Genomic DNA, 10,105 nt, shown 5'->3' on the forward strand with positions numbered 1-10,105 from the left:
ATTCTGCCTTCTTGCTCCCAAGCCCAGTATGGGAAAGGAGCTAAGTAAATGTTTGTGGAATTTTTTAAAAAGCTCAGAAGGCTTAGTAAAGAGTGGAGGGTCCCTGGTGGCCCAGTGGATAAGAATCCACCTGGCAATGCAGGGGATGTGGGTTTCATCCCTGGTCCTGGGAGATTCCACATGCTGCGAAGCAACTAAGCCCCTGTGCCACAGCTACTGAGCCTGCGTGCTGCAGTGGCTGAAGCCTGCATGCCTAGAGCCTGTGCTCCATGGAGGAGCCCGTGTGCTGCAGCGAAGAGCAGCCCCCACCACTGCAGCTAGAGAAAGTCGGTGCGCAGCGGTGAAGACCCAGTGCAGCCAGAAATACACAAATAAAATCTAAAAACTTCCTTTTTTTTAAAAAAAAAAGAGTGGAGGCTCAGGACTTCCCTGTTGGTCCAGTGACTTGGGTTTGATCCCTGGTCAGGAAACTAAGATCCCACATGCCAGGGCTGGGAGGGGGGCAGCTAAACCCTAACGCCGCACATCTGCCGAGCTGCGAGCCACAACAAGAGGATCCTGTGTGCAGCAGCTGAGACCTGATGCTGCCAAGTAAGTTAAAAAGTGTAGTTCAAACGGGGCACTAGACATGGATAGGCGACTAACAATCGAAAGTGTATGATTTATAGATTTCATTAAAAAAAAAAGGAGTGGAGGATCAGTTGTAGACTCTAGAGCCACACCACCTGGGTTCAACTCTTGTCTCTGCTGCTTGTGAGCTGTGTGATCTTGAGTAAGTAACTTAACCTCTCTGTTGTACCAAGGCAAGAATACACAGAAGAACTGTACAAAAAAGATCTTCACGACCCAAATAATCACGATGGTGTGATCACTCACCTAAAGCCAGACATCCTAGAATGTGAAGTCAAGTGGGCCTTAGGAAGCATCACTACGAACAAAGCTAGTGGGGGTGATGGAATTCCAGTTGAGCTATTTCAAATCCTCAAAGATGATGCTGTGAAAGTGCTGCACTCAATATGCCAGCAAATTTGGAAAACTCAGCAGTGGCCACAGGACTGGAAAAGATCAGTTTTCATTCCGATCCCAAAGTAGGCAATGACAAAGAATGCTCAAACTACCGCACAATTGCACTCATCTCACATGCTAGTAAAGTAATGCTCAAAATTCTCCAAGCCAGGCTTCAGCAATACGTGAATTGTGAACTTCCAGATGTTCAAGCTGGTTTTAGAAAAGGCAGAGGAACCAGAGATCAAATTGCCAACATCGCTGGATCATCGAGAAAGCAAGAGAGTTCCAGAAAAACATCTATTTCTGCTTTATTGACTATGCCAAAGCCTTTGACTGTGTGGATCACAATAAACTGTAGAAAATTCTTCAAAAGATGGAAATACCAGACCACCTGACCCGCCTCTTGAGAAATCTGGGTGCAGGTCAGGAAGCAACAGTTAGAACTGGACATGGAATAATAGACTGGTTCCAAATAGGCAAAGGAGTACATCAAGGCTGTATATTGTCACCCTGCTTATTTAACTTATATGCAGAGTACATCATGAGAAACGCTGGGCTGGAGGAAGCACAAGCTGGAATCAAGATTGCCGGGAGAAATATCAATAACCTCAGATATGAAGATGATACTACCCTTATGGCAGAAAGCAAAGGAGAACTAAAGAGCCTCTTGATGAAAGTGAAAGAAGAGAGTGAAAAAGTTGGCTTAAAACTCAACATTCAGAAAACTAAGATCATGGCATCCAGTCCCATGACTTCATGGCAAATAGATGGGGAAACAGTGGAAACAGAGAGAGACTTTATTTTTTGGGGCTCCAAAATCATTGCAGATGGTGACTGAAGCCATGAAATTTCTCCTTTGGAGAAAAGCTGTGACCAACCTAGACAGCATATTAAAAAGCAGAGACATTACTTTGCCAACAAAGGTCCGTCTCGTCAAGGCTATGATGGTTTTTCCAGTAGTCGTGTATGGATGTGAGAGTTGGAGTATAAAGAAAGCTGAGCGCCAAAGAATTGATGCTTTTGAACTGTGGTGTTGGAGAAGACTCTTGAGAGTCCCTTGGACAGCAAGGAGATCCAACCAGTCCACCCTAAAGGAAATCAGTCCTGAATATTCATTGGAAGGACTGATGTTGAAGCTGAAACTCCAATACTTTGGCCACCTGATGCGAAGAACTAACTCGTTGGAAAAGACCCTAATGCTGGGAAAGATTGAAGGTGGGAGGAGAAGGGGATGACAGAGGATGAGATGGTTGGATGGCATCACCGACTCAGTGTCATGAGTTTGAGTAAACTCTGGGAGTTGGTGATGGACAGGGAGGTCTGGCGTGCTGCAGTCCATGGGGTCACAAAGAGTCGGACACGACTGAGCAACTGAACTGAACTGAACTGTTGCATCATAAAATGGTGCTGACAGGCTCTACCTGCTGTGCTTGTGGTAATACACTTAAAGGGCTTGGTACGTGACAGTTGACTATAGTTCACATATGCCATGCACTGAAAACGCCCAGAAGGGGTCATTTAGAGCCCCCTAATCTCATTTCTGTTTGGATTCTGACACTCTGTCTTTGGCTCCATTGAGATGAAGACGGACTGGAAGGGCAGAAGAGCTGCCTTGTACCCGGGGTCGGTCCTCTTTCCAGGAAAAGCAGGTGAAGCAGATGGAAAAAGTAGGTTCCTGGGACTTCCTGGTGGTACAGTGGATGAGAATCCACCTGCCAGTGCCGGGGACACGGGTCCAGTCCCTGGTCCCAGAAGATTCCACATGCCGCGGAGCAACTACAGCCCATGCACTGCAACCACTGAGTCTGAGCTCTAGAGGCCTCGAGCTGCACCTACTGAGCCTGGAACCCATGCTCTGCAACAAGAGGAGCCGCCGAAATGAGAAGCCCCAGCTCCGCAAGGAGCAGCCCCCGCTCCCCGACCCAGAAAGCCCGAGTGCAGCAACACAGACCCAGTGCCACCCAAAATAACTAATCATCATCATCATCATCATCATCATCAAGTGGCCGGTTCTCCAAGGCCCTCCTGGAAGACCTGTCTGGGCCCCGGGGGATGGGGAGGTGGGCGAGAGAAGCACCTGGAAGCCTTGGTTTCCTCTTCCACAAAGATCAGGTAGCACCCTCCCAGGCCTGCTGTGACAGCCGGAGCCAGAAGGTGTTTAGTATAAGCTCGGGAAATGCTAAGCTCCTGTAAAATCTCTGTGCTTGTTTTCTGAACGAGGAAACCCAAGCTTCCACCCTCTGACTCTGCCCTCACACAGGAGAGGGTCCTGAGGAGCAGGGAGGCTTGAGTCTGCCAGGCTGGAGTTCCAGGCAGGAGCCTCTGGGCTGCGGGATGGTGCTGCTTACAGTCAGCACAGCGGGCCTGGGCTCACCCTGAGCAGCCAGCCAGGCCCGTCCTAAGCTCTGGGGCCCTCCAGCGCCGGTACCCAGGGGCAGCTCTCCCTGGGGGTCTGAGGGCTGCTGGATGGGGTGGGGGTCCTGGGGAGCCTCCCGAAGGGGCATGAAGCTGGGCCACTGGCCCCAGGGAGCTGGAGGGGAGAGAGTGGACCGCAAGCCTGCCTCTTCCTCCCTGCTGCCCTCCCCTCCTCTGCCTCTTCCTCCCTTTCTTCCCTCGCCATCCCTGAGCACGGACCATGCACCAGGCACTTTTAGGGCATTGAGGACACAGTCCTGGTTAGGCGTGGAGCCAGGCCAACCTGGAGACACATTCACCGATTCACACTTTTACTTGCTGGTTCAGGAAAGTCTTTTTTCTTGTTGATTCATCCTCTCAACAGCTTTTCAGTAAGTTTCTGTGATATCGTGGGTAGATAAAGCTCTGAGGAGGCGCCGTCTCCATTTCAGCCCTGGCTCTGCCACTTGCTGTCTGCATGGCCTTGGGCCAATCACTCCACCCAGCTGGGCCTCAGTCTCCTTACCTGTACAATGGGACGGCCCCCCACAGGACTGTGGGGAAGAGATGAGGTGTCCTCCTCCACCCGTGTGCCCAGCTCAGTGAGGGGCCTCAGTCACTTGTTCAACCCTCAGACACCGCTGCACACTGCCAGGCCCTGGGGACTGTTCCTTGGGGACTGTTCATTCACTCCTTCAACAAACATGCGCGGAGCACCTACAGTGCAGTACAGCCTTATGACGCTATTATTGCACAGTCACACTGCCTGGGGTTTGGACTTGGTGACCCTGGGTAAATCATTTCATCTCTCTGTGCCTCAGTGTCTTCACGGGGCCAGTGTGAGAGGAACTGAAGTGGCCTGTGGTGTATATAAAACTATCAATAGCGACTATTCGAGAGGAAAGGGACAGTGATTAGAGTAAAAGCCTGGCTTCTGAAAGCTTGGCCCTCCCCCACAGGGAAGGAGGGGCTGCCCGGTCTGATGCTAGGGCGACACATGCTGGCAGGAAGCGAGACCTGCAGCCCCACCCTCTTCCTGCCAGGTCTCTGGGCTCTTCTAGTCCAGTGATTCTCAGCAAGGGGAGGACAGAGGAGGGGACGTAAACGGTCCAAGCTCCTCTCTCACCACCTCTCTAGGACAGATCATTACTCCCTTTGCCTGGCCCAAGATGCAGCTTCCTCCCCTGCCTTCCTCTCCCAGCACATGAGCTAAGAAATCTTTTTTTATAAGGCGGGTCGTAATTTCCAGTAGTCCCCATCTCAGAGTGAAACACAAAGACCTCTTTGGGGCCTGCAAGTGATAAGGTCCCTGTCGCTTCTCTGGCTTCTCTGTTTGGAATGTGTACGGGCATCCTCTCCCCCAGCTGGAGGATAAGCTTCTTGATGGCAAAGCCTTGTCTGTCTCTGCTCCATCCCGGGGTCTAGCCCAGAGCCCAGCACACAGTGGGTGCCCAACAAATACTTGGTGAATGAATGAATGAATACTTCAGCCAGACTGAATGACTGGCCCTTCTCCCTGGAGCACTCCCCACCCTTGCCCCTTGCCTTTGTATGACTCACTCGCTGGTCAGATTTTAGTTTAGATGCCACTTCCTGCATGAAGCCCTCCTTGGTCTCCTCTCCTGAGTGGCCAGGGCGCCCTCCTCCAGCCCAGTCTCATTCTGTGCGTCCTTACTGCTACACTTACCAGAAGTTATGACAACCAACAGTCGTCTTCTTTCTCACCTCCCCTATGAGGCTATGAGCTCCTTGAGGACAGGGTCTGCTTTTTCTAGATCCCCTCTGTTTAGAAGACAACCTGCCAGGATGAGAGGCCATCTGCTGTAGGGCTGGTTTGGGTTCTAAGCCCAACTGCACCTGTCTATGGGACCTGAATGCATTCCTCAACTTCTCTGTGCCATGGTTCTCTAATCTGTGAAATGGGTTAAAACAAAAAAAAGGTGCTTCTCTGTACTGGCATTTGGAGGATGTCATTTCCCTGGCACAGAGCAAATGGTCAATACATGTTAGCCACCGGTGTTTGTGTGTGCATGCTGTCTCTTCAGTCATGTCCGACTCTTTGCAACTCTATGGACTGCCCTGGGGGAAAGGAACAAAGTTCCCCCACCTCCTTTTCTGTGTCCCTAGGGGCAGTATAAGCCTGGTATGCAATAGATGCTCAATAAATAATATCTCATTTTCATCTGTTCAAGCATGATACTCCCTTCCCTTTCTGAGTACTTCCATCCCCTCCCGAGAAGCCAGTCCCCCTCATTTCCCCTTCCATCTGGGTCCTTAAATCTCCCATCCTGAGTCCCATGCCCTCCCGGTGATCCCTGGTGACCTACACCCTTGCATGGTGAGCTAAGATGGCTGCAGTCACTGTACCGCCCCTGCCCGTTGTGCTAGGAGGTTCTGACTCCTGCTCTGGATAAGAAACCAACCAGGTGATCCTAGGGAGGATAGTTCCCAGTGCTGGCTCCTTCTCATCTTTTAGATCATATTTTGTTCCCCACTCAGAGAGGCCTTTCCCAACCACAATATCAAAAAAACCTCTTTGCCAAGAATTCCCTGTGAGTCCAGTGGTTAGGACTCTGCGCTCCCATTGCAGGGTTCGATCCCTGGTTCGGGCACCAAGCTCCTGCATGCCATGCAATGCATGCCAAATTGCTTCAGGGGTGTCTGCCTCTTTGCAATCCCGTGGACTGTAGCCCGCCAGGCTCCTCTGTCCGTGGGATTCTCCAGTCAAGAATACTGGAGTGGGTTGCCATGCCCTCCTCCAGGGCATCTTCCTAACCTGGGGATCAAAGCTGTGTCTCATTGCAGGCAGATTCTTTGCCGCTGAGCAACTGGAGAAAACCCTGCATGTCCAGAGGAGCAGCCATTAAAAAAACCCACAGACCCCCCTCTTTGTTCCATCATTTTCCAGCCTACCACCTTGCTCAGTTTCTACACAGCACTCATCACCTTGTTCAAACGGTCTTTATTCGGTGGTTTAACCTGTCTCTCCAGCCTCAAGAATACAAACTCCAAGAAACCTCCAGCGTCTTTTCCAGTGCTCTGCAGGGCTGGTAACTGGGAGATGCTGCATTAGAATATGCTGCGTGAGTGAGTGAGCCTCATTCTTCGTGGCAGTGCCTTATCCTGCCGCCTCTGAAAGGCTAGCAAAGATGGGCAGGAAGGAAGAAGTGGGATACTTGGGGCTGTTCCAGATGTCCTTTCGGATCTAATTCTCCTTCCTTGGCTCAGGCACAAAAGCCTTCTGCTCGGCTGGGGAAGCGGGCGTGGATCCCGGGAATCGTGCATGGACCCTCGAGCCTCCGTCCCACGGCCAGGCTCCTGCAATCAATCCGCCTGTGGGCAGACGCAGGAGGAGAGGGCCTTGAGGGAGCCGATGACCGTTCCCCACGCGGAAGACCGCGAGGACACGGCCTTCCCGGGGCCCCCCTTGGCTTCAGGAGCCTCGGCAAGGCCTCCTGGGCTGGCTGGGGCGGAAGCTGGGGCCGTAGTCCCTTTGCAGGGAGGGCCTGGGCAGGGCCCCTTGGCCTGTGCAAGGCCCCCCCAACCTAGCGGAGCCTCCTGAGTCAGGTTGGGGGACTGCTTTCCCCCGCATAACAAGATGTAGGTCTTCATCGGAGGGATGGCAGGTCCCGGGTTGGGACTGGGGCTGCGGGGTGGCCCTGGGGGTGCTGCCAGAGAGATCTGCTTCCCACGCGCACAGTCGATGACGAAAGTCAGGTGAGCTCTGGGGATGGCCTTCTGACGGCGGGCCAGCCTTCCACCTGGAGGGGAGGAGAAGGCTGAAGGTTTGTGCTGGCGCAGCACGGGGAGTGGCTCCCGTGATTCGTGTGTTCATTCACTCAACGGGGAGTTTTTGTTTTAATTTAATTTTTATTTTATAATGGGGTATAGTTGATTTGGGCTTCCCTGGTGGCTCGGGGTAAAGAATCCGCCTGCCATGCAGGAGACAGGGGTTGCATCCCTGGGTCGGGAAGATCCCCTGGAGAAGGATAGGGCATCCCACTCCAGTATTCTTGCCTGGAGAATCCCATGGACAGAGGAGCCTGGGCTACAGTCCACGGGGTCGTAAAAGTCTTAGCCACTTAGCAAGTAAAGAACAACAGTAGTTGATTTACCATGCTGTGTTAGTTTCAGGTGAACAGCACAGTGATCCAGTATTGTGTATATATATATATAAATATATAACATATATCCATTCTTTTTTAGATTCTTTTCCCATATATATTATTACAGAATTTTGTAAAAAAATATGTATTTACTTATTTATTTGGCTGCACAGGGTCTTAGCTGAAGAATGCCGGATTTTTGACCTTTGTGTCATGTGGGATCTTTTAGTTGAGACATATGGGATATAGTTCCCCAACCAGAGATCGAACCCAAGCCCCCTGCACGGAGAGCACGAGGTCTTAGCCACTGGACCCAGGGAAGTTCTGTTATCAGAGAATACTAAGTGGAGTTCCCTCAACAGGGGTTTAACTGTATGTCACGCGTGCTAAACTGCTTCAGTCGTGTCCGACTTTTTGCGACCCCATGGACTGTAACCCACCAGGCTCTCTGTCCGTGGAATTCTCCAGGCCAGAATACTGGAGTGGGTAGCCTTTCCCTTCTCCAGGGGGTCTTCCCAACCCAGGGATCCAACCCACATCTCTACGTCTCCTGCATTGGCAGGTGGGCTCTTTACCACTAGTGCTACCTGGGAAGCTCTAACTGTAGGTTAGTTGGCACACAAAAATGGGAAGACAGTGGGGCTTAAGAGCATGAATTTCAGCAGTGGGGAGGCCTGAGTATAAACCTGTTCCTCCCACCCCCCGTCAGCCCTCTGCCTTCCAGGAGTACACAGCCCACCACATCAGAGCCTCTCAACCCCACCATGCCTACCAGCTGCCTGGGCAACGTGTTAGCATGCAGATTCTCAGTGGCTCCGTGGTAAAGCATCTGCCTGCAGTGCGGGAGACCTGGGTTCGATCCTTGGGTTGGGAAGCTTCCCTGGAGAAGGGAATGGCTACCCACTCCAGTATTCTTGCCTGGAGAATCCCATGGGCAGAGGGGCCTGGCGGGCTGCAGTCTATGGCTCTCAAAGAGTCAGACATGACGGAGGGACTAACACTTTCACTTCACTTTCTGGTACAGCAGGTCTGGGCTGGGGCCTGATGGTCTGCATTTCTAACAAGCTCCCAGGGAGTGCTGATGGTGCTGGCCCACGGACCTCACTGTGGTGAGTAATACGAGGAAAGCCCTGACTTCCTTTTACAGGTGAGGGAACTGAGGCTCAGCTGCTGCAGATGTTAGTGGCCTCAGGAAACACTGCTGCTCTTCCGTCCTCCCCCACCATACTCTTATCTACCTGTCCTCTCTGCCCCGGGGATCCTTGCTCTGTCTTCCCCACCAAACAGGGAGCAGTCATGAGCCAACCCAGGGGCTTACCGGTGAAACAACCCAGGGACTTATCAATGAAGCAAGTGCCAGAGCAGGTCTCTCTGAATCCAAAGCCTTTGCTCTTCGAAAAAAACATTTCAAGTTGCTCAAATGATAAACAAAACTATCCTCTTGACTACGTGCTCGTCACCATGACCCAGGCTCAGAAGGAAGCTTCTCTTCTGGTAAGTTAGTTAACGCAGGAAATGTGGCTGATCCTTGAACAATGCCAGTTTGAACTGTGGATCCACTTATATGTGGATTTTTTTTTCAATAAATACTCATTCCTACACCATCCGTAGTAGGTTGAGTCTGTGGATGTGGATGCTCAGATACAAAGGGATGATTGCAGTTATAGCCTGATTTTCCACTGCTCAGAGGATCAGCGCCCCAGCCCGCAAGTTGTTCCAGGGTCAACTGTAAATGAAGCTCACCCGTGGCTTGAGAATCTTGGCAGCCCCGGAGGGAGCCTGTCTGTCCTTTCCTGCCAGCCCCACTCCATGGCCTCCCCAGTCCCTCTCAGCTGCAGGGCTGAGGCCCCCTCTGTCACCTCTTACCTGAGCTAGTCTCCAGGTTCATCTCCAGGCCCCCAGGGCGGGCGCTCGGGTCTCTGGGGTCTTCTGAGGGGGCCGTGACTGCTGCCATGACGCCTGGCTCAGCACTGCCAGAGGAAGCCATTTTCGGCAGCCTTTTCCAGAATGCAGGTCCCCACCCGAGGACCAGACCTTTCATATTTACCAGATCCGGATCTGCTGAGTGAATTCCACCAGGAGCCACAGGAACTGGCCTGGAGCAGTTGGGGGATTGCTTTGATCAACGGGTTTATGTCAACAGGATTGCAGTCGGGTGGCTGGGAGGCAGGCCTTCTACAAAACACACAGTTTCTTCCAAGTGCAGCGGCTTCCTCCCTGGGGACGAGCCTGGGAACTGTCTCTTCTAGGTCTCAGTTTCCCGAACCTCAGTCATTGCCTGGCTGCATTCCCAGGTTTTAGCTGTTTTATTTATTTTTTTTGGTCCCACCTAAGAGAAGGGGGTGGCAGAGGATGAGATGGTTAGATAGCACCACGGACTCAACAGACATAAATTCGAGCAAACTCCAGGAGACAGTGGAGGACGGAAGAGCTGGGCATCCTGCAGTCCATGGGGCCACGGAGAGTCGAACATGACTTAGCAACTGAACAGCAACAAAGAACTATATGGGATATTACTGACAGCATGTCCTTGTCTTACTCTGAGCAGCGATAGATTAGGGCATTAAACCACAAACCTTTGATTACTCACAGTTCTG

At 51.9% G+C, this 10,105-nt stretch overlaps 1 protein-coding gene across 1 annotated transcript; it reads right to left on the minus strand.

The window, feature by feature from the left end:
- Window positions 1-6,347: 6,347 nt before the first annotated feature.
- Window positions 6,348-9,684, minus strand: SRARP (steroid receptor associated and regulated protein). Its single transcript, XM_081575103.1, has 2 exons — window positions 9,375-9,684; window positions 6,348-7,163 (listed from the first exon to the last, which is right to left on the minus strand). Exons 1-2 carry the CDS (start codon window positions 9,547-9,549, stop codon window positions 6,727-6,729), a joined length of 612 nt encoding a protein of 203 aa, XP_081431229.1. The 5' UTR covers window positions 9,550-9,684; the 3' UTR covers window positions 6,348-6,726.
- Between the last annotated feature and the right edge of the window lie 421 nt (window positions 9,685-10,105).

Source organism: Giraffa tippelskirchi, chromosome 3, assembly GCF_054371585.1.
Source record: "Giraffa tippelskirchi isolate mGirTip1 chromosome 3, T2T-mGirTip1v1.2.pri, whole genome shotgun sequence".
Classification (NCBI taxonomy): Eukaryota; Metazoa; Chordata; class Mammalia; order Artiodactyla; family Giraffidae; genus Giraffa; species Giraffa tippelskirchi.

What these genes read in the sequence shown, in the direction of transcription:
- SRARP (XM_081575103.1), bottom strand. Translation starts at nt 9,549, where the DNA reads ATGAAAGGTCTGGTCCTCGGGTGGGGACCTGCATTCTGGAAAAGGCTG. An exon ending in GAACCTGGAGACTAGCTCAG is followed by an intron (nt 7,164 to 9,374) that starts GTAAGAGGTGAC and finishes CCTCCCCTCCAG; the next exon opens with GTGGAAGGCTGGCCCGCCGT.